The 25,525-nt window shown below is 35.6% G+C and overlaps 1 protein-coding gene across 1 annotated transcript; it reads left to right on the top strand.

Annotated features, from left to right (window-relative positions):
- On the top strand, positions 15,707-24,531 carry LOC18771897 (lupeol synthase). The gene is given in 21 exon segments (XM_020567780.1): positions 15,707-15,784; positions 16,133-16,308; positions 16,311-16,327; positions 17,036-17,221; positions 17,747-17,836; positions 17,909-18,106; positions 18,589-18,673; positions 19,938-20,104; positions 20,210-20,398; positions 20,657-20,746; positions 20,748-20,771; positions 21,542-21,661; positions 21,755-21,877; positions 22,122-22,220; positions 22,304-22,360; positions 22,495-22,541; positions 22,653-22,796; positions 22,988-23,168; positions 23,486-23,566; positions 23,779-23,862; positions 24,060-24,531. Coding segments are annotated over 20 exon segments (2,274 nt in total). The 5' UTR covers positions 15,707-15,784; position 16,133; the 3' UTR covers positions 24,177-24,531.

Genomic DNA, 25,525 nt, shown 5'->3' with positions numbered 1-25,525 from the left:
TCATCCCTAGCCACTTGTATGATGCAGGATCTCGGCATATGGTTGAGAATAAACAATCCTCAGGTTGGATTGTTTTCCCCAGTACATATCATGATGTGGTGCATGTGTGTGTGTGTGTGTGTGTGTGTGTGTGTGTGTGTGTATGTCTTGGGAATGTAAGGTTTCAAGTATCAAATGGTATATGGATAAAGATGGATTTTATTGTATATTTACATCGTTTTTCTAAAATGGTGGGGTTAGTATGTTTAGATATAATTTATGTTATAAACATTACTTTTGTCAACTCACAATTTCCTGTTTTGCACCCCCTAGACTATAGCTCGACGAGATTCACCGATCCATGTCGAGTATTCTGTACAGCACACGCCAGTACTTGTAGGATATTTGTTTATTTCTTTTTGAACTCCTATATTTCTGTAAACTAAAGTTTTTTTGAAAGCTCTTATATTGCCCATGTATGGTTGAATTTAAGGCCGGAGGCCTATGTTATAAATTGTATGCTTTAGCATTATGTGTACTGCCGTTTAGGATTATTTATCGCTTGTTTGCAGGTGTTTGTAACTTAGAGCCCTTCCATCAATGCAGCCCAGCCCGAGGCGAGGGCAGAAAAAAAAAAAAAATTTCGCTCCAACGTTGCGCCCAGGCCCGGGGGTGGTGTGGGACCCACCATCTCGGGCCAGCCCGAAGGCAAAACCAGCCCCAGGTCCAAAACGCAGTTGCTGACGTCAGCACTCGCGTCACGTTGACGTCAGCTAGCGCGTTTCAAATTTTTTTACCGTTGGCGCGCGCCAACGGTAAAAAAATTTGAACCAGCGCGCGCTGACGTCAGCGCCAACGGTACGCTGCCACATGTCGCCTCCAACGCCATCCGATCTGCTTCTGAGGATTAATCCAACGGCTGAGGCTTTTTTGGGGGAAAAAATATGAAAAAAAAATCGTAAAAAATTCTAAAAAACTCTGATATTTTTTTTCTATAAATACCTATCAATACCCTTCACTTTCAACACCAATACTCTTACATTTCATTATACTTCTACTATTATTCACTCTTTTTACACAACATTTTCCTCTTTTTCATCTAGCATTTTGATTTCACATTTTTATGGCTTCTTCTATCGAAACCGGAGGGGCTTGGAGCACCATGGAAGATGTTTCATTGTGTGAGGCTTGGCTCCAAATTTGTCATTGTCCCGTGTCCGGCAATGAGATGAAATTTTTTCATATGTGGAAAAAAATTCATGCCGAATTTTGTGAAAAAATTCCGGGGTCTACTCGTACGGAGATGGCGTTATCCAGTAGGTGGAAAATCCTGAATAAAGAGTTGGGAAAATGGAGAAATGCCCTAGCAAAAGCGATGGACAACTATAGAAGCGGGCAAAATCGTACTAACGAGGTAAGTATTTTATAATTTTTGTTTTATTAAGTTTAATCTCTTAATATATATAATTTGTTAATATTGCTTGCATTTTCAATATTTTGTTAATATTTCTTGCATTTTAAATATTTTGTTCATATTTCTTGCATTATCAATATTTTGTTAATATTTATTGCAATTTAAATATTTTGTTCATATGTCTTGCATTTTCAATATGTTGTTAATATTTCTTGCATTTCCACTTGTTTCTTAATTTTCTTGCACTTCTAATTTATTTGTAAGGTTAATTGCATTTTCATTATTATATTTTTTGTTACTTGCATATCCAATATATTTTAAATATTTATTGCATTTCTATTTTTTTGTTAAATAGATTATACAAGCACAAATGTGGTTCGGTGCAACCGGGGGTGGCAAAAAAAGTTTCACCCATCATGAATGTTGGGAGGTGGTCAAATATTGCAAACGGTTCATAATTATTCCAACGGGTCCCGACGTTGTATTAAACGAGACGCCACTCCGTGATTCAATGGCACCGGATTCACCTCTTGATTCTCCTATGAGTCAAGACTCACCCATGGAAAAGGAGCCGATGCCCATTGGCTGAAAGGCCGCGAAGGCAAAGAAAGTGGGTAATTCAAGCAATTATAATTCAAAGTTTTTGGAGGAAATTGCAAGGCAAAATGGCCTAAGAATTGAAATGGAGCAAAAACACCAAGATAACGAGTTGACCCTTCAAGCTGAGTATGCACGAGAAAGGGAGTATTTGCGCAAAAAAGATATAGACAACACGGATCGAGAAACCATGGCCATGGATACAAGTCATATGTCCCCTGAAACAAAACAATTTTGGAAACTAGAACGAAGGGATGTTATGAGAAGAAAACTTTTCCGGGATGATGGGCCTAGCAACACGGATTGGTTAAATGATGGAAACCATTAAATTTGTTAGCCTACCTTTTATGTATGACTATTTTTCATGTTTTCTTTTAAAGTTGTTGTAATTCATGTATTTTATTTTAGTAGTAGTAATTCGTAATGACTTGTATTAGATTTCGTTATTTAATAAACAAAGTATTCAATAAATTACCTTTTTATTCAACATATTCCATACTTCAAACAAAACAAAATAAAAATAAAAAAAACTACAAACAAGGCACAATAATAATAACAAACCACAACCAAAGCATAATGAATAAAAATACAACACAACCAAACCATAAACCAAAACATAATAAATAAAAATACAACACAACCAAACCATAACTAAATAAAACATAACCAAAGCATCTATGCTCCATCATTCTTCTTCATTGCCTTTCACCGCCCATAGATGCTCCATCAAGTGAACTTGACGCATTTCATGAATATACGAAGATTGCATCTCTGTATATCGATCTATCATTCGGGTCATCAAATGACCATCCCTCACCAACGGTTCTGGCTCAAATGGTTCTCCACTTGGTCCTATGGGCCTTTCATAAATCCGTGTCAAAGCCGTGTTCATTGGATCCGGTTCGTACACCTCTAAAGCATCATAATCATACTCATCCTCCACAATCATATTATGGAGGATGATGCAAGTCATCATAATGTTTCTGAGGATCTCCTCATCAAACATACGGGCCGCACCTCGAATAATCAACCACCGAGCTTGAAGGATACCAAAACACCTTTCGACATCTTTCATGTATCCCTCTTGATATGTAGCAAATAATTTTTGCTTCTGGGATCGGGGATTCGGAATAGATTTGACAAAAGTGGTCCCCCTCGGGTAGATGCCGTCAGCTAGATAATACCCCGTCTGGTACACTATATTATTGACTTCATAGGTGATATTGGGGCCCTGACCTCTCAATACATCGTTGAAGACCGGGGATTGACCCAGCACGTTGAGGTCATTTTGTGATCCTGCAACTCCGAAGAAGGCATGCCAAACCCATGTGTCGAAACCAGCAACCGCTTCAAGGATGATACTTTTTTGGCCTTTTCGATTTCCATAATCACCTTGCCAGGCAGTTGGGCAATTCTTCCATTGCCAGTGCATGCAGTCGATGCTACCAATCATTCCAGGGAATCCTCGAGCTTCGGCTTTTTGTAGAAGCCGTTGGAGGTCCCTGGGAGTAGGTCTACGCAGGTAGTCCCTAGTGTACAGAGTTTCAACAGCATGACAAAATCTTACCAAAGCCTCCAACGTAGTGGACTTCCCCATCCGGGCAATCTCATCCACCTGATCAGCAGATGCTCCATACGCCAACATTCGTATAACAGCTGTAAGCTTTTGTTCCGGAAGAAGCCCCAAAACCCCAGCAGCATCACACTTTTGAACAAAGTATGCATCATAATTGCAAATATCATGCATGACTTTATTGAACAAATGAGGTTGCATTCTAAATCGCCTTCGAAAATCAACATCAGAGTACAAAGAAGTTGGGATAAAATAATCTTCCAAAAGATTCTTACCCCTAGAATGCCTATGTCTTTCCACATTCCGGCGGCGGCCGGCTTGTGAACTATGGCGGCGACCTTGGTTCTCTTCTTCTTCCAAAGCCACTGCTATGAGAACTTGCTCATCAACTTGTCTCTGCAACTCATTGACTTCATCTGCTCTACGGTTTCTCTCTCTTCTTTCTCTCTCTTGTCTCTCCAAGCATCTCCTAAATTCTTCCATTCAGAATGAATGAAGTATGAATTATAAACTCTCAGAAATGAAAATATAGAAAGATGTGGTGTGAGAGGTATGAGCTGAGACTCTGATTTTATAGAAAAATTTGGCAAGATAGACATACCACGTGGCTTGATTTTATTGGATGAAAATCTTATCTGAAATTTGAAATTCATCCGAAATTTGAACCCTAATTTGTATGAAATTCAAATTTTGAAATTCATCCGAAATTTGAACCCAAATTTATCTGAAATTTGAACCCAAATTTATCTGAAATTTGAATTTTGAAATTCATTCGAAATTTGAACCCAAAAATTTATCTGAAATTTGAACTTTGAAATTAATCCGAAATTTGAATCCAAATATCTTATCCGAAAATTTTATCTGATTATGAATAGTCTTGACACGTAGGAATCCGAAAATCTTATCTGAAAATATTACCCAAATTAATTATTTTCATTAAAAAATAGGAGGAAAAAACAAAAAAATGAATAGTAATTGCCATGGCTAAGGGCAACGGGTGGAGACACAATTTACTATTTGCAAGGGCAAGCACTATTCACGTGAATAGTGCTTGCCCTAGCTCCACCCTTGCCATGGCTAAGGGCAAATGGGTGGAGTTGCTCTTAGGAATGTTTAATTTTTTAGGGAGATTCTGCCGAAATTTCGGTTGAAGTCTCGACCTAATTTCTGTTTAAATCAAAGGCGAAATGGTTATGTTAGTAAGTGGGCCCGGCATCGGTTAAATACCGGATAGGAACAGGGTTCGTCACTGATTCCAAAGGGGGAATTATGGGCAGGTCTTGTCAAAACCAAGTTTTCCAAAATGGTGAAAATGAAATAGATGAGAGATGTAAACTTTGTATCACTATAACAAAAGTTTGATATTTGAAATTTCAATGAAAGCCCAAAAGGAATTCAAGAACCTATGAACTCTTCTCCCAAAAACAAAAACCTTATGCACCATATCTCACTAGAACTCTCTCTCTCTCTAAAAATCCATTTGAAAAATGTCAATAAGAGAGTTGATGAGTCCAGACCAGCCCCAGCCATTTTGGTAGATCAAAAGGAAATTGGCAAACAATGATTGGACTTATAATAAGCAAAATCACGTGCCTTGGTTAAAAATCCCGTGCTGGAAATATTGGCAAATATGACTAGTTATCTCGACAAAGTATATGGATGCAAATGTTGATTTTCCTAATGATACCTTGGTTTTATAGCCTCATAAGCTCTTTAATGTACTTTAACTTTATAGCAAATACCCAATGCATAATTTCTAAAGATGAGCTAGGAGGAAGAATTACATGAAAGTGTACATTTGGCAAGGAAAGCCAATTCTAAGAATCCCAAACCTAACACTGTTATGTTCTTATGAGGTGTATTGCCAATTGTCACCTTGTTCATGTTTACAGAGAAGAATTTTGTAGCAGATTGTATGGCTAACTGGAGTTTTAATTTGGATCTGGGGGTTTGTTATTTGGACCTGGATTAGCTCTTCCTTAGTGGATGATTTGTTAGGCTTTGCTAGGCCTCGCTTGATCTGTATTAGTTATTTGTCGTTTCTTTTTGTTATCCCTCCTATCTCATTAAAAAAATATAAAATATAAAAAAGAATTTCAAGGGAGAAGGCGCAAAAGTAATGGAATTTGAAATTATGGTGAAATTTGTTGGCATTAATTTTAAATTCATGAGTTAATAAATAATGGTGGATATCCAGAGAGTTTATATATGATTAATCTTGAAGATAGGTTTTGATTGTGACAAGTTTACAGGAGTTAATGTAGAACTTAACCAAACTAAATGAAACTGAATTGTAACAAATTATCTAATATAAAAGAGAAGTTATGTCAGAGGAGTCTTATGAAGGAAGTCTATGTGGGAGCTCTGTGTAACAACATCGGGGTTCACATCTTTAAGACTTTTTTTTATTTAAAATAATTATAAACAATCCATTAGATAATCTTCAACAATGCAAACTAAGACATGAACATGACATCCAAAACACCAATCTCAATAATGCAACAAAACTAACACACTAAGAAACAAAACTAAAGCAGACAAAAGCTGTATCAACAATTACTAGCCCAAATCACTACAATTAATAATAATCTCAATCAAATCCTTTAAAACCCAACATAAAAACCCTAAAGCAACCCAAGAGCCTAGATGAACACTACTATCACCACCTGAAGAAGTATTATCATAGTCACACCCACTACTGCATATAATCTTTAAGCGAAAACAAAACATATGTGATAGATCTAGGGAAAACATGGTTTCCAATGTTCTAATTGCGTATAGTAGCGAACAAATAGTCAATCCAACAATTATGGCAAAAAAAATTGGTAGATCACAAACTCCTTCATATACAAGGTGGAACTCAAATTAAATTTTGAGATGATGAGAAGTATTAGAGATATGGTTTTGGGAGAAGGATTTGATTGAAGAAATAGCCCAAAAGAGGTGATGAGGTATTTTGATTTGAGCATGGCTCAGAAGAAATTACCACAAAAGGCTTCTCATTCAAAAGGAGAGGAGGATGCAATGATGCTTCTTCCTCCCCTTCCTCTATTGAGTGTTTTCTTTCGGACTCAAGAGAGAGAGTAGGGATGGCAACAGGTCGGGTAGGGGCTGAGTATGACAATACCATCCTTGTTCCCGCTCTCCATCTCCGCCCCCATCCCCAAACCCATCCCCGTTTAATGGGTTTAGGGAATCCCAGTCGCCGTCCTCGTCAGGGGACTATTCCCCATACCCTTCCTGAATCCCCCCTCCCCCCCGGCCCCTCTTTTTTTTTTTTTTTTGCATAAAAAAAAATTTATCATACATTTTAACATTAAGTTTTATATTAATTTATCATTCAACACATCCAAATTAACTATAAAGTTCAACTCAACTATTCAAAATCACTTCAATATGAAATTCCAAAGAAGATTAGGAAGAATTAGGAGAGGGAGGTTAACTTAGGGTTAAATACAAATATTATAATTATTTATTTATTTATTTAAATATAAACATATATTTTTGGGTCGGGTTCTGGGATGGGGACGTCAATACCATCCCCTCTCCATACCCGTCGGGGATTTTTCAAGTTCGGGGATCCCCGTACCTAATATCCATTTGGCCCTGAAATCTCCCCCCATTAGGGTCAGGGACCCGCCCCCACGGAGATTTTTACCATCCCTAAGAGTGAGAGAGAGTGCAGCTAGGGTTTCTTTTTAAGGCTATTTTTATTTTCTTTTTATGTTATATTTGCATAAAGCCTCCTACACATTGAATCAGGGACGGTACTTGGCTTTAGCTAACCTGGGCTACAGCCCAGGTGGCTTTTAAAATCCCAGCCCAAAATTTTTTTATAGCCCAGCCACCAAGTGAATATCCTAATCCTACTCTTCTTAGGATTCCTTTGCTTATATTGCTTGCATGTGGGGAATAAAAGGGAAAGTTGCAGAAACAACACATAGGAGAGAAAAAAAAAAAGGGAATGCACACAGCCGGTGGAAAAAAAGAAAGGAAAAAAAAAGAAAATTTTTAACTGTTCTTAGAGTGGTGGACTTTGTCACCAAACTCATATTGCACCTTTGCACATGTAAAGGAACACTCTTGTTGTTGTTGCACAAGCTCCTATATTTTTCAAGTACGGTAAGCTTCTCTCAATTTGTTGATGTTGAAATTTGAGAATTTTTTTGGATTTTATTTAGTATCAATTTGTGAATTATCAAATAGGATTTGTAGTTGATTTTGGTGTTCTTGCTTATCCAATAGGTTATACTTTAACTTTATAATGTCGGATCATCATCCAAATCCTAAGAGATCAAAGACTATTCGGGATTTTTTTTAAAGAAATAATGAAAATCCACTAGTATGGGTTCCAACCCTCCTCTATTTCCTCCAATTTGTGAGGAGCAACCTCATTCTGAATCTCAAAGAGTTGAATCTGAAAGTTTAAGAGATGAGTCTCAAAGAGCCAATTTTGATCAAGAAGTTGATACCAATTCTCTTGAGCTTGATCCAGGATTACGTCCTCAAATAGACACATTTCCGCCTAATCAACATGATAATGTTTGAAGAGCATATATTCTCTTAGGACCATGTCAACCAAAACTAAAGGAATATCCATCTCATTTAGAAGGGAAACAAATGCATCGATTTAATGGTAATTGGTATAACCAATATCCTTGGCTTGAGTATTCTGTTCATAAAGATAAAGCGTTTTGTTTTCCATGCTTTCTTTTTGACGTTGATCACTCACGTAAGGCATTCACTGTATATGGATTTAGAAATTGGAGAAGAGTTGGTGGCAAAGAGTGTGCTTTCCTTACTCATGTAGGCATTATAAATTCACCACATCATTTTGCTATCCAAAAGTGGATGGATTTAAAGAACCCGACTCACCATATTGATAGAGTTGTGCAACCCCAACAAGAAGTTGCGAAAAATAGGTTGAGGCTTACAACCACAATAGAGGCCATTAGGTATTTAGAAAATCAAGGAATGGCTTTTAGAGGTGATGATGAATCTCATGACTCCTTTAATCGGGGTAATTTTATTGAGTTGGTAAAGGTTTTTGCAAGAATGAACGAAGAAGTTGAAAAAGTTGTGTTACAAAATGCTCCTCTAAATGCCCAATATATTTCACATAAGATACAAAAGGAGATCCTAAATATCTATGCTAACAAAGTGAGGAAAATGATACGCGATGAAATTGGGGAAGATGGGAAATTTTGTACTCTTGTTGATGAAGCACTTGACGATTCTAAGAAGGAACAAATGGCTATTATCATAAGGTTTGTTAGTTGTGATGGGCATATTCGAGAAAGGTTTTTTGATATTGTTAGTGTTCATGACACTAATTCCTCAACTCTTAAAAGTGATATTTGTAAAGTGTTTAGTAAGCAATATGCGTGGTCAATGATATGATGGTGCTAGCAATATGCGTGGTGAATGGAGTGGCTTACAAGCATTATTTCTCAATGATTGTTCATATGCATATTATATTCATTGCTTTGCTCATCGCCTTCAATTAGATTTAAACGCTGCTGCTAAAGAGGTAGGACTTGTTTGGAGATTTTTTTTCAATTTTGAATAACATTGTGAATTTTGTTGGTGCTTCTGCCAAATGACATTCTGAGTTAAAATTAACCCGAGAAGCTGAAATTGAAGATTTATTAGCAGCTAGAAGACTTGGAACAGGTAAAGGGGCTAATCAAATTCGATGTCTGCAACGACTTGGAACTACTCGTTGGGGCACACATTTTAGGAGTTTGATTGATTTATTTGGTGCAACCAAGACACTTTTAAAGGATATCAGTCATAATGGACCTACCTCACAATTTCGTGGGGAAGCAGAAGGCATTAAAATTTTTATGTTATCTTTTGACTTTGTCTTTGCCTTGAATTTGTTGGACAAAACTATGAGATTCACTGATTTTCTTTGTCAAGAACTTCAAAGAAAATCTCAAGACATTGTAAGTGCTTCGAATTTGGTTGCAAGTACAAAAATGGAGCTTGATGAGTTGAGAAACAATGGTTGGGATGACTTTATACAAAGTGTACGATCATTTTGTTAAAAACATGAAATTAGTATGCCTGATATGGGTGCTCGTCATACAATGGGAACTAGGTGTTCTTGTCAACAAAAGATTGTATCACAGTAGAGCATTATTATCATAGGGATGTATTTAATGAGGTAATAGATTATCAGTTGGGGGAGTTAAATACTAGATTTCCAGATGAAACTGTGGAACTCCTTCGTCTTAGCTCATCATTGCATCCCCATGATGCTTTCAAGCGATTTAACATTGATGATATATACACTCTTGCTGAGAAATTTTATCCTCAAGATTTCACTACAACTGAGTTGCAAGCTTTAAATCAACAACTGGGATTTTATAAGATTGACATGGATCACAATCCAACCTTCAAGAATCTTGATTCCATTCCTATATTACTTGAGCGCTTAGTGGAAACAAGATTAGCACAAACCTACTACTTGGTTGAGAGATTAATTCGTTTGGTGCTAACTCTTCCTGTTTCTACAGCAACAACAGAACGAGCATTTTCTTGTATGAGACTGATCAAAAATTGGCTTCAAAACAAGATAGGTGATGAATTTCTTGCTGATTGTATGTTACTTCACATTGAAAGAGAATTTGCTGATAATATAGATAATTAATAGATAATTAATGATTTTAATTCTATGAAGACTCGAAGGGTGCAACTTATATAGTGTCCCCCCTCTGAGTAGATGTATTATTAATTTTTTGTTATCAATTAAATTACATCGTACTATCGAGTTTTCTATCTATTTAGTATGTTTATATGTAAGGTAAATTTAGCCCAGTTAAATTTGAAATCCTGGGTCCATCCCTGCATTCACTGGCGGATCTACATAGGCGCAAGGAGGTGCACTTGCACCTCTCCTCGCCGGAAAAACCATTGTAGGTGCTTCAAACTACCCCTTTGCTTAACTGGTGTACAGATTACCTTATTTCCATTTTCAACATTTAAGTAAATGTCTTTGTCATTTTACTTTAATTTAGTTTTATATTACTCCATTTACTTAAGTTTACAATGTAAATAAGGAAGTACCCCCCATTTGGATTCAAATAAAAATACTAGAAAATCAAATTCCTATCAAATCAAAATATGAAAAATCGGTTTTAGTGCAAAATACGATTTAGGCTAAAAATGATGGCTCATTAAGTCAATATATACTTCATACTAAAATCCCATAAAATCAAGTTTTCTTATTTAATGTGTAAGGAATAAAAGCCGCCAAAAATTATCTTGAGAAAATGATTATTCCGAAAAACTATTTTTCATACTTAATCAATTTTGCACCTCCGCTAAAAAATTTCTGAGTCCACCACTGCCTGCATTGAATGTAATTTTTATGCCCCTTTTGTGCATTTCCTAAATCCCACAACCAATAATATTAATCTGTTGCATTAATAAACACATTGGATCTCACATAATCTTATTAGTCAAAGCTGTCACAATATGAGATCCCTTTTGCAATAGTTCATAAAAATTGGAAATGCTTTAAAAAATACACCCAACAAGTAATATGCATGATTAATACTGGGTTTAATTACAACAAACTTCTGAAAAATGCCACACACGCAAATATTCGTAAACAATACATATCGTTTTTATTCATTATTTTATTATGAGAATCACATCATAATTGGGGTATATGAACAACCATGCAACACAATAACTGAAAAGCAGCCAATGTACTTTTAGTTCCCAAAAAAAAAAAAAAAAAATGTTGAACATTAGATGAGATGATCCTGAAATCTACTTCTAGGAAAGCCAAGGGACTGCTGAAATGGTTGCGAATGAATTTAACCATTCATATCTTCCACTTAGTTGTACAGTGATCTTCTATTTTGGTTTTAACAATGTGGTAAATGTCATTGTTAGGTACAAATTGAATGCCCATCTCCTTGAAGAGTTGAGCCACATCCTCGTCACTCATGAGTGAGTTTTCAAGTATGTACTTTTCCTTGAGGTGCTTCACATCATCCGCATGATGAATGAGCAAATGGAGGAAGCATATGTAAGAGGTGACGTCCCCGAAATTGCTTTGGAAATCACTAGACATTTCATAGGCTATCAAGTTCATGAACTTGGCTCCCGTCGAGTCATCTACTTTTGTTTTAGGAAGATAAAGGAGTTGTCCATACGAGGCCTAAAATGGATCCCTGCTGCATGAAGCTCTTGTACACTGCGACAAGATTGGGGACGAACATTAGTACGACCTTAGTTTTCCTTAATTTTGTTGTTAGGTGGTAGTCCTAGCATTCTTATCAGAAGAAGCTCAAGAAGATGAGTTGGCTCTGCTTCCACGTTTATTGTTACGCCTTTAGGATGCCGCTTCTCTTCCCTATTTATGTTTGTGCCTGCATGTTGTTGCTGGGGGTTGGGCGTGTGGTGTTATGCCTGGTCCATCTATTGGTTGTGCCTTCTGCTTTGGCGCTTGATATCATCTCCTCCGTGCATATGAACAAAAATCTCGATTGAGTAATGCAAGTCCTCATGTATGTAGCTCAAGCTCATCAACCTTGAGGAGTTTATAAGGAAGTTGATTCTCTACCATGAACATGTCCTGTTGTGTAAAGGCCACATGCTCTCTCTTGATCTTAAATTGTTCTAACTTATCATATTTGTATATGAATTCTAACGACATCGAGCATGCATCAACGAACAACATCCACTCGAGGCACTTGTCGTCATAGTCCTTTGTTGCTTCCTCATCATAGCACTCTCTTAGTTCCTTGATGTTCTCCTCAGCTTTCTTCAGCAAAGCTTCATCGTTTTGCTGTTAGTCTTTGACAAAGTTTGCAACTAATTTAAGCTTGAAAACCTCTGCATGCTCGTACTTTGGTTTACCATGGTGGAAAGAACTGAATGTTGCTAGCCTTGGTTCCAAATATTTTACCCAATTTCTAAGATCTCAGAGCATGAAGTGAACCCTTTGGATCTTTGGACTCTTCTTTTGAGTCCGCCTTAAGCCCCTAATTATTTAGTACCCCGCGTGCATGCGGTCTTCTACAACAGTATGTTTGCGATTCTTATTTTGATTCTGAATTGTTGCAATTTCTTCTGGTGTGATCTTATACAACTCCTTGTCCACCATGGGAACTACGATATGTGGCAATTAATTCTTTTTTGGTTTTTTTCCTTTTCCGGTTTGGACTGATTGATATGTGTTGTGTGGCTAGATGATATTCATGTTTTGGTATTTTTTATATATGTAGTACAACTTGCCATAGAAATTCATCACTTGCTGCTTCAAGAAAATAGAAGCTTATTAGAAGAGAGATGTTTGATGCTTGGATATTTATATTAGCGTTCGTGAAGGAACAAGTACACTTGAATATTATGACTTCATTCGAATTGGACTCTTGGTATATATTTTATTAGTAAGGACACTAATCATTTGAGGAAGAAGCTCTGCCTGTAACTTATACATGCAGGTAGCATATATTCAGACTTGCTAATACTTACTTAGGGATTTTTATCAGAACAAAAATAATGAAAAGCTAGTGCCATACATAAAATGCGATGCACATGTGAAGTATAGTTGCATCCTTGAAGAGAAAAATGATCAAGAAGTATGTGCTTCACGTAGAAATTTTGTGCTTAGTACTTAGAGCATCTTTAATAGACTCCTTAAAGTACATCTTTAGATAAATTTTAGAGAGAAATTTAAAAAATAAAAGGAAAAAAAAAATAAACAACTCCAACCATACATGGACCGAACCACGTAATGGGCTACACTGGGCTGTAGCCCCATGTAGCTTTCTGCAAAAAAAAAATTATATATTAAACCTATAAAGCAGCCCACTGTAGCTTTTTGAAAAGAAAAAAAATATTAAACCTATATATAGCTCATCGAGTGACTAGCGCTCATCTTGTGTGACTTCTTAGCAATTTCCACATAATGAAGTTTGCAAGTTTGACTACAATTATAATGAAATCCTAGTATGCTAGTTGGTCCCACCACATAATAAAGTACGATATTCTGTTTATAAATTTTTTTTTTTAAAAAAAAAAAACATATATGTGAGACTTAGCCCTAGCAGTCTCATAAAAATATATGTTGCCTTTCTGTATTCTATGCTATCAAAGTCGATCTCATCATCAATACCCAAGGGTAAAGTCCTTATCCCTAATTCTCAAGTTTTAATCTTTTTCAATTTTCTCAAGGATTGCACAGGGCACAACTTCAATAGGTACACTTGAAATTATTTTGTTGAACATATAATCATTTTGATAATGTGTATTTTTTATTACATTTAATATGTATTTATTTTTATGTTAAAGCTGATTGAAAATTAGTTAATGAAGCTTTGAATTAGCTTAACTTATATGATTTAATGTATATTTTTATTTTAGCTAACACACCCGTCGAAAAATTCCTAGTTCCACCCTTGCAACCATGCTCCCTATCAATGCTATTTAATTTTTATTGCTTTTTTTTTATACACTTTATTCAAAAACTGAATTATAAATAAATAAATTAAAAGCATTAATTATGACTTCGTAAACTAAAGAATATAGTTGGAGTTGAAATTTCATAAAGAGCTCCCGAACAAATAGTATGTGCACACAATTGTAAATGCTCTTACTAGACAAGTAGTTTGTGCTCACAATACGCAACTTGGGCCACCTCTGCTCCAACAATCAAAACAAATGGATGGCCTAGATTTTGTTTCTTTGGGACAATCGCAGTTGGAAATATTTTGGTGCCCCCTTAGGTTTAGGCCTCGGGTTGTGGCCCTTGTTTCTTTTGGCAAGGGCCGGCACATCTAGAAGAAGCATTCTCAAACACCCTCATTAGTGTGGATTGCGACATTACAACTAGGGGTGGGCACTCAAACCGACGAACCAGAAATTCGAGCCGAACCACACCGAATCAAACCCAAAAAAAAAACTAGTTGACCAAGAAGTTAACAACCAGTCAAAAATCGAACCAGACCGATTTGGACCGGTTCCGGTTCAAGTTCCATGTCTTCAAAAATTGGACCGGGTCAAACCGAACATGGCAAATTAAAAAATATATATATAATTTCAATATATATTTATATTTAATGCTATATTTTTAATTTCACAACAAAAAAAAACTAATATTTATCCAAGTTCAATTTCAAAATATCTCTCTTTTCTAACTTTAATATTTATTTTTACATGAAATTGAATAATTTGTTAATTTTCAAGTAAAAAAATAATATTTTAGTTGACAATTGTATTAAAAAATAATTTTAATAATCCGGTTCAAAACATAATCGGAATCGAAACTAGACCGAAATCGATTCAACCCGAACCAGATAGTTTTTGAATTTTTTTTTTATTAAAACCGAACTGAACCAAACTGGATGAATAGTATCGGATCAATTCTAATTTAAGGCAAAAATCGGTCCAACCCGAACCGTGCCAACCCATAATTACTACCATCCTTGCTACAACTCTTTTTATCTTTCTAGTTTTAATTTTTAAAACTTCATTTCTTTAGGAGAAATTTTATTTATTTTTATCAAGTCAAGAGCTTTCATTCATACTGAAAATATCAACAAAACAACTAGAGATCATGGCCTCTCTAGGTGCTACAAAGTAACCTCGTTAAAACTTTGCCATAAAAATCCCGTGGCGGAAATCCAAATTTCATTTATTTTTTGAAATACAAAGTTTACATAGTTTTTCTTCTTTCATTTAACTTTTATTTATCCAGTATCAAAACTTAGTGAAAAATCTAACAAATAATAAACACTGCACTGCTTCCTTTTTGGTTTTGGTGGTAATTATTAACATTGCATTAAAAGGTTTTTTTTTTATTTTTTGTGAATGACCATAAAGAGACTGTACGTACGTACCCTCATTATGGTTTGTGTCAAAAAAAGATGTAGAGCCTAAGGACAGCACAGTACACCCTCTTTTTAGGTTTGCCGAAAAAAAGATGGGTACGTGCAGACAACGATCCTATTAACTAGCAGTAATGGGGATAAGGAATTAATATGAGCACTGAAACCCCACATAGAGGAGCTCGGCCTAACCACCGCCTCACTACTCCCCTAGACTCACAATTACAGCGCCCCCCCGCCTCTCCTATATAAGAAGCCCATAACTCTTCTCCAAATGCACTGCGCAGCCTTCAACCTTTTGTTCTTGCACTCCTGATTTACAATTGAGGAGCCTAAAACTAGAAAGAAAATACTTGCCTCCTTCTCGTGTAAGTAAGAACTTCTACATTTGTGGCAACAACAATTTGACATGTGTGTTGAAGTTTATTTTTTTAGGTTGTTTTTTATGAATTATTTGTTGGGCATATGTCAAACCGTAATTTGCTAGCGAATAAGGCGGAATCCAAACTAGAATTTACATTATGTTATATATATATATATATGTTATATGTTATATTCTTCTTTGTTAAAATGATCATAATAACAGCTTCCAATGCCATGCATATGGCTAGCTGATTGATCGGTAAATTTAGCCTGAAAACTTGGTTGGTTAATTAATAAACTGTTAAGTTCTACTATGTCAAAAATAATGTAGGATTCGTCATTTTTCTTTGTATATAGAATGTGGAAGTTGAAGATAGCCGAAGGTGGACCTTGGTTGACTACCGTAAACAATCACGTAGGTCGACAACATTGGGAGTTTGATCCAGATGCTGGAACACGGGAAGAACGAGAAGAAGTCGAAAGGGTTCGTGAGAATTTTAAGAAAAATCGGTTTCAAATCAAACAAAGTGCTGATCTTTGATGAGATTGCAGGTGTGTATGATGAAACCTTATCAAACTATCTATGGGCCCAGTTTGACATTGTTGTGCTGTGAAAATAATCAATGTCAGATTTGCTGTGAGAGAAATCAGCTGTGAGATAAAGCAGTTTAGCATTTGGTAAACTTTTTGTTAAAAGTGTTGTTGGTACTAATTCCCGCATAATCAGAAAATGATTCCCGCATAATCATTAAACCTAGCGCCTCTTTGAAACTAATTCCCGCATAATCAGAAAGTGAAAGCACATCATTAGCTGTTTTCCCTTATAGCTTTCTCTCACAACAATTTTCAACAATAAGTAATTTTCTCATAGTTTACCAAATGGGCTGGGTTTCCCAAATTTTTTTAAAAATCACTTATCACTCCAAATAAACAATGCTAAACGGGCACTATATATTAATAACTGAATCTAAATAACAAACAGAGATCCAATTACCACAACGATTACGATACGTAGTTCTTTCAACATGTATGTTATGATCATATGGTTAATATTCAAGCATTTTCTTTCTTGATAAATATTCAACTTAAATTTTCACATTAGATTTTGTGAAGTTCAAGATTTTTTATTTATTTTTAGTAGCACTAGTTATTATCTGAACTGTTTTACCAACTGATCTGACGTAACATGACAGTCGTTTACTGATTGTAACCCAATGAACAACTACATTTTAATCTTTGATGCGGAATTTAAACTCACAGCTTAGGAAGGAAAACCACTGTGGACCAATACCAGCTCCAGTGAAGGTGGAGGAAACGGAGGAGATAACAGAAAAAGCAATGACAACTACACTGAGAAGGGCTCTTAGCTTCTTGTCTTCCATTCAAACCCATGACGGTCATTGGGCTGTTGAATCTTCTGGTCCCTCGTTTTTCCTTCCATCTATGGTAATAGATCCCTCTTCTGTTGTACGTAACAAATTCATTTACATATGCATATATATATATATATATGCACGGTTTCAAGTGTTAACTAGTTTGTAAGTTAATACGGTGCTAACTACTCGTGTGGCCCACTCTACAATGCCAACTCTCATGATCAAAACTATTCTTTTTTTTTTTTTTAGATCATTGTTCAAGGAAAATCTCTGCAAATAATTAGCCAAACCGAAAATTGTTTAACCATTTGATTATTATCGTGAAATTTTTCATTGTTTATAATAGGTTGTCTGTTTATTTGATCATAGTTAGATGACTAAAATCTTTTCTAATTTGGACACATTTTTGCAAGGATGATCTTTAAATGTTGATCTAAAAATGAACAGTTTTGATCATATGATGATGACATTATACAGCGGGCCTAAACGAAAGTTTAGCGCTATATGGGCTCTACGAAAATGTCCCTTAACTTCAAAAATAAAATAAAAGGACATCATTGAGATAATTAATACATCCATTTATGCACTCACGCAGATAATAGCATTGTACGTGACTGGATCGCTTAATGCAGTTTTAGGACAACAACACAAGAAGGAAATGATTCGCTACTTATACAATCATCAGGTACTTATTAATTTCAGCTATGACTAGTAATTTGCATAAGAAAATTTGTTTTTAAAAGAAAAATTTGGGCAGAATGAAGATGGAGGTTGGGGGCTGCACATAGAAGGTCAAAGCACATTATTTGGGTCAACGCAAAACTACATTACCTTAAGGCTGCTTGGAGAGGGTCCTGATGATGGTGAAGACAGGGCTATGGCTAGAGCCAGAAAATGGATTCTTGACCATGGTGGTGCAGAGGGAATCCCTTCTTGGGGAAAGTTTTTTCTTTCTGTACGTACACATCAATTTTCTACAGATAATTTAGTTAAGAATTTCAAAATTTGGAGATGCAATCCTTCTAGTTTCTTTTCTCGAATCTAATCAATAATGTTAGGTCACAAGTCTAACCAACTTTTGATTATTTGGAGAGCAAAACTACTTGCCATTTTGGACTTTTGATTTTTCACAAAATGTCGCATTTTGTGAAAATGGGGACGGTAGATCCGGACTCCAAATATATGATCGACACATAATATTAAAACTTTTTTTTTTGTCCAAATGAAATTATCACTCTCACACCGACAACAAGAAAAAGCAAAAATTGAAAATGTATTTTTTTCTATTTAAGGGAGCTAATTGTAATTAGGTTCACATAATTAAATTACCAAACTATACCACGAAATGATTAAAGCATGTTTCATATAAGTACACGATATTTTATCAATTATGTTACAAAAATTGAAAGCTTTACCAAATGCATATGCGTGATATAGGTGCTAGGTGTGTACGAGTATTCAGGCTGCAACCCTACGCCGCCTGAGTTATGGCTTCTACCAAAAACATCTCCCATCCATCCAGGTTGGTCATGAAAACTTACACATCTTTTGTTTTGAAGCTGCTGCTAAAGTATATAAATATATATATAAGATGAGAATGCTTGGTTTACTCTTAACTCTTTCAGTAAATTCAAAGCGAGCTACTACTGGAAACACACGCAGAATTGGAGCACAAATAATAGTGCAGAAACCGCTTAAGTGCTTAGAATAAGTTAGGTTTCTGCCCCTAAAGCCAAGACCTGAGAATTAAAACTTAAAACTCCTAATCCCTAAATGAAAGTACTCTGACATTTTTAAAAGCACTACTATTCAAATGTTAAATAGTTCAAGTTTACAGTCTAACAACATAAACATATCATACTAACACGAGAATACTTCCCAATATAACATGTTATACAACTATTCTCTCATTCGGACTTGTCCACATGTTATTATTGTGTGGACTCCATTGTAAATAGGAAGGAACGCAGGGAGGGATAATAGAAAATACATGACATCTGCACAATAACTCCTCTGACTATATTATGACATTCCGCAAGTTTTGGACTCAGTCCGATATCGATTGGTCCATGAAATTGGACAACTAAGGTTCATACGAAGTTCATTCTGAAATGGTGTGGTTGGTGTATTGCATAGTTCGAGATATTGGATTTCACTCAAAACCAACCAAATGACTCCTCCCACCATATTATGATGTCCCCCGTGTTTTGGACTCAATCTGTTATCGATTGGTCCATGAAATTGTACAATTCAGGTTCGTACGAAGTTCGTTCTGAAAGGGAGTGGTTGGTGTATTGCATAGTTCTAACGATTGGATTTCACTCAAAACCCACCAAATGACTCCATCGACTATATTATGACGTTCCCCAAGTTTTGGACTGAGTCCGATATCGATTGGTCCATAAAATTGGACAATTAAGGTTCGTACGAAGTTTGTTCTGAAATGGAGTGGTTGTTGTATTGCATAGTTCTAGAGATTGGATTTCACACAAACCCCACCAAATGACTCTTATCACCATATTATGATGTTCCCCAAGTTTTGGACTCAGTCCGATGTCAATTCCTTCATGAAATCGGACTATTCAGGTTCGTACGAAGTTCGTTCTGAAATGGAGTGGTTGGTGTATTGTAGAGTCCCAGAAATTGGAGTTCACTCAAAACTCACCAAATGACTCGTCCCACAACATTGTAATAACGTCCGAAAGTCCATGTAGGAGAAAATCTGACCGGTTATATATTATTCTTTTTTAAAATAGAAAACAATGATAATATAATTATGAACACAGGAAAAATGTTGGTTTTTGCCCGGACGGTCTGCATGCCAATGTCATACTTATATGGCAAGAAGTCTGTTGGTCCAATTACTGGATTGGTTCGATCACTAAGACAAGAGCTCTACACTATGCCTTACCATGAAATAAACTGGGCTAAAGCCCGAAACAAGGTTGCCAAGGTACATTACTTTATGGTTTCATACATAAACAGAAAAGAAAAAAAAACATATATATAGTAAACTTGTTTATATAATAAAGTGTTTAATCCAATCCTATTTGATCAGGAGGATCAGTGCTATTCAATTCCCCTGGTGCAAGATATTCTATGGGGATTTCTTCACCATGTTGCTGAACCAATTCTGAGTCGTTGGCCATTTTCTAGCTTGAGAGAGAAGGCGCTGAAAGCTGCAATTGAGCACATACATTATGAGGACGAGAATAGTAGATACTTTTGCGCTGGAAATGTCCCAAAGGTATGTGTTACATAATTAATTTGGTCCCTAATCGTTCATTAGCAAGCAAATCGGTACCACTAAACCAAAAGTTAGTTGGTGTTTTAGTTGAAGGTTAAAATTTTATTTTTTTTTTTTTTTTTGGTTCACGGATTTTGTTTAGTACATGAGATTTTCTGTAACAAGATTTTAAAAATTGAATGTTATATTTTTCTTTTTCCTCTTCTGAGGTGAGAAAGAGAGTTCTTTTCATTAATTAATAGCATAATTCAATTGCAGGCATTGTCTATGCTTGCTTGTTGGTTTGAGGATCCAAATTCAGAAGCTTACAAACTTCATCTAGCAAGAATACCAGATTTTTTTTGGGTTTGCTGAAGATGGCTTGAAAATTCAGGTAATTATATATACTATACATGAGTTGGTTCGCACAATCAGCCCACCAAACCAACAACCGGACCGTATTAGCCAAGCGGTTTGGTACGGTTCCCAGTATGGTGTAAAATGAAGTACGTAGCTGAACCAAATTGGTCGGTTTGATATCAGATCAGCTGAGCCGATTTTTCTATTTCATATTTTGATATACAACATCCAATGCATCTTATGATATAGAACAATAGATTCAAGTTCAACCAATAAGCAGGTGAAATGTGTTGAAAAATTATTTATATACCGGTGAGTTCCACATGTGTAAAATTGGTATGGAAGGATATTTGACTAGAATTATTCTCATTCATCGCTGATGTATGTTTATATAATACATTCTGTAGGTTTCTTCTACAAGTAAGCTAACTAGCTAGGAAAGAATATATACAAGAAATCAAATAATATTGTACAAATATAGAATATTCTAGATGAAGCCACACACTTGTGGTTGGAGGGCTAAATTTTTAGCTCTGGACTACATTTAGCCCTATGACTAGAGATGGCCTAAACTCACCAATCTAAGTGAAGGGCGAAATAGCCCAAACTAATCTAATCAAGTGTGATGGCCAATAAGCCAATATGCTAAAGAGGCCAATTAACCTACACAAAGCTATATACTATTCTCCTCCAAATTTAATAAAATCACTTTGTTTTCCCCCCTAAATCTAACAAGGTAGCATTATTGTTTCCGAACATATATAAATAAATGTACATGCCTTTTTGTACTACATATATATACAGAGCTTTGGCAGTCAAACGTGGGATGCAGCTTTGGCAATTCAAGCAATACTCTCTTGTAACCTAAACGAAGAGTTTGGGCCAACACTTCGGAAGGCACATGACTTCATCAAGGCTTCACAGGTTAAATGGTGATATATATATATATATATATGCATATATAATACTTTTATATAATCAATAAGTAACTAATCATACACGTTATTTTGAATTAAGGTTAAAGACAATCCTTCTGGCAACTTCACTGCTATGTACCGACACACATCTAAAGGTGGATGGACATTCTCAGTCCAAGATAATGGTTGGCAAGTCTCCGACTGCACTGCAGAAGGATTAAAGGTTTATAGAGTTTTCTACTTTAAAGATGTCACTCTTGTAACGTGGGAATTTTTATTGGCACTCCGAAAATCTAATGCATTCTGTTTATGTTTGTATAAAAGATGGATAGGAAGTGCTGGATGATTACTTTGGAGTGTCAATAATATCTCGTTATATACTTAATACTTTTCAACTTGGACAATTTGTTAATTAAATAATGAACAATATTGAGTCATCATGCATCGCATTCTTTTCTCAATTACAGGCTGCACTCCTGCTCTCACAAATGTCACCAGATCTAGTTGGAGAGAAAATGGAAACAGAATGTTTCTACAATGCAGTGAATGTCATTCTTTCTTTGCAAGTAAGGAAAAAACCAACTATGATACACATCGAATTGCTAGCTAATTAAATGAATTTCCTTTCTTTAATTAATTTTTAATACAGAGCACAAATGGTGGTTTTAGTGCATGGGAGCCTCAAAGTGCACCCCGTTGGGTGGAGGTAATTAATTTTAACCCTCCAAGTGTATACATGCACAATAGCAATTTTGTAAATTGTTTTTTTATAATACAAGCGATATATGGATGAACTTAGCAAGGCCATACAGTTCAACAATTTCTATTTCTTCTTTGCAGAAGTTCAACCCCATAGAGTTCTTCGAAGATAGTCTTATCGAACGAGAGTACGATTCTTGAAAGAAAGAAAAAAAAAAAAAAAAAATCTGTTACACATAGGTACTCTCTAATTCCGCTTTTCTAACACTTGCAAATTAATGGGGCTTTAAATATTCCAGGTATCTAGAGTGCACATCATCAGCTGTGCAAGCTTTAGTGCTCTTCAGGAAATTGCATCCCAAGCATCGAAGCAAAGAAATAGACAGTTGCATATCAAGAGGAATTCGTTACATTGAAGACGCACAAAATCCTGATGGTTCATGGTAATTTATTTTATTTTAGACACCGTATTATTATAGCGAGGTATTGGAAACCAAAGATTGATAACACATGGACGAATTTAACCACATGGTCGCATTCTAATACCATATAATAATATCTTAATTTGAGCGTAAAATAAATTAATTTTTCTAATTGTTTTCTAACACATAGAGGATAATTGGCATTTTAACAGGCTTGGATGTTGGGGTATTTGCTACACATATGGTACATGGTTTGCTACAGAAGCGCTAATAGCCTGTGGGAAGAACCACCACAATAGCCCCACAATTATGAGGAAAGCTTGTGAGTTTTTACTATCAAAGCAGCTAATTAATGGTGGATGGGGAGAGAGTTATCTTTCTAGCCAAACCAGGGTATGTAATGCAATGTACTTTCTTTCTCCTTGTCAATTATTATCTATCAATCCTAACATAATTAATAACATAGAGATAATAGCCATGCGGCCTTGACCAAAAACAAGATAAACGCCATGGAAATATCTCATGTTGTTTATATGAGTAATTATAAATTTATAGTGCAGCCGGCATTTCAGTATCATACAATAATTTCTTTCCTAGTTGAATTTCTTATTTTTGATTCAATAACTTATCCATATATAGCCATAATAGATCACACGATATTGTACATTCATCTCTCTTATTTTTCTTTCTTTCTTGAAAAAAAAAAATAGGTGTATACTAATCGAGAAGGCAACCGCGCTCATTTGGTCCAGACTGCTTGGGCCTTGTTAGCCCTCATTAATGCTGGACAGGTAAAATATTCGGTTGATTTAAAACGATTTTCTTGTTTTATCCAAAGGCATATAGATTTTTAAAATTTTTAGGGAAAACGCTTGTCTAAGGAAGTAGTTTAAAGATCCCACTATTCTTGCCGATCGTTCAATATTATTATTTTTTGGGTAAGGAATATACGGTTCAGCTTTTTGTAATGTATATTTGGTTTTTTTTGTTGTCGTCAATTCAGGCCGATATAGATCCAACGCCCATCCATCGTGGAATGAGGTTATTGATCAATTCACAAATGGAGGATGGTGACTTCCCTGAACAGGTGATTCCACAAGTTTCTTCTTTGTTGTGTATATTATACAAAGGCCAACCAACATGAGTCAAATATACAAATGCATCAACTTACATACATGGAAGAAAGCTATATACAATACATGACATTAAAGCATAAAAGTAGGTTTTTTTATATTTTATTTTTTTAAATTAAATATTTTGATATTATTTCATGTATCATTATAGGAAATTACTGGACTATTTATGAGGAATTGTGTATTGCATTACGCAATATATCGAAATATCTTTCCCGTATGGGCTCTTGGAGAATATCGACGACATGTTCTACTGCAGAAGTCTTGAAATGTCTGAGAAAAAGGAACATTCATACATTATACAATGAAGTATGTCTTCATCATGAATGTTTGATATCCAGGCTCCACAACTTTATAAGCTCTAAGCATGAATGTTTGGTTTTCTGAAGGTGTAATTTATGTCTACCTTTCTTATACATATATATACTCAATAAAGTTTTGAAGTGGTACTTGATGATTTCAAATGGTTGTAATTTGTGGCCCCATTATTGGTTTGATCATCAAGCCACAGGTTATATGTATGTTGAGATGATATTGACAAGCATTGCGTTCTTTTATTAGGGTTGGTCCATTGATTTTGGAGCCCTGGACAGAAATAAAAATTGAGAACCTTTTTTGTTTTTTTTTGTTTTTTTTTAAGAACTTTTTTTATTGAGAGGGATGATAGAATACTAAACTCACTCACACTACACGGATACTAGGACTCGAACCTGACTTTGCCTGAGGGAATAAATACCCCAAACCATTACACTAGTGGGTTCTTTGCAAAATTGAGAACTTTTATGTTCAATATTTACCTTATTTTGAACAAAAATTTAAATAAAAATTTCAAACTTAAGTTTATTAATTTATGTAAAAAAAGCCCACTACATGAAAAGTAAAGAAACAAGGAGGTTATTTAACGAGAACAGCTATATGAGAACATTATATAAGAATACCACTGAATCTAATCTAACGACTCCGCTAAAAGCAATTGTAAGTGAAACAATTGTACTAGAACAAGGCCCTCACCTCAACTTGTTCTCTCTCTTACCTCCAAAACTTTTTCGCTGGCGCCATTTTTTCCCGCATTGTCTCTTGTCCTCCCCTTGAATGTAGATATTTTTGCCCCAAAATTATATTAAAATACTGAAAGCAATCAGCTTTACCCATCCCAGTTACCCTTACAGTGGACTTTTCAATCTCCATGAGCTACGTCCCTCTTTTCTCATCTATCTTTCCATCTACACCCATTTCCTTGCTTCCATTTCTATACAAAGCATCACTCCTCTCATCTTCAGAATTTTGAAGAGCTTATGCTTGTAGATCGTGAAGAAGCGCAGGTCGTATATTGTGAAGAAGCTTACGCTCTTAGATCATTTCGAAGAGGCTAAGCTCAATTCCTTCGTGTTTTACAATATGTTGTAGCCGGCTCTGCTTTTCCACAATCATCTTCTATGTGTTCGACAAAAGTTTCATGAGAGACGGGTTGATTAAAGAATAGAGGCAAAGTGGGAATAAGAGAAGAGATATCTACATATATTTATACTTATAGAGAGAGAGATTTTGAAGAGCGGGAATGGAAGCTTGCCACTACGATGTGAATTATTGGACGTTGCTGGGTATTGCACCTCATCC

The sequence above is a fragment of the Prunus persica genome, chromosome G7 (genome assembly GCF_000346465.2).
Source record: "Prunus persica cultivar Lovell chromosome G7, Prunus_persica_NCBIv2, whole genome shotgun sequence".
In the NCBI taxonomy this organism is placed as follows: Eukaryota; Viridiplantae; Streptophyta; class Magnoliopsida; order Rosales; family Rosaceae; genus Prunus; species Prunus persica.
The sequence above is the reverse complement of the archived record's forward strand: the minus strand, read 5'-3'. Positions and strand labels throughout refer to the sequence as shown.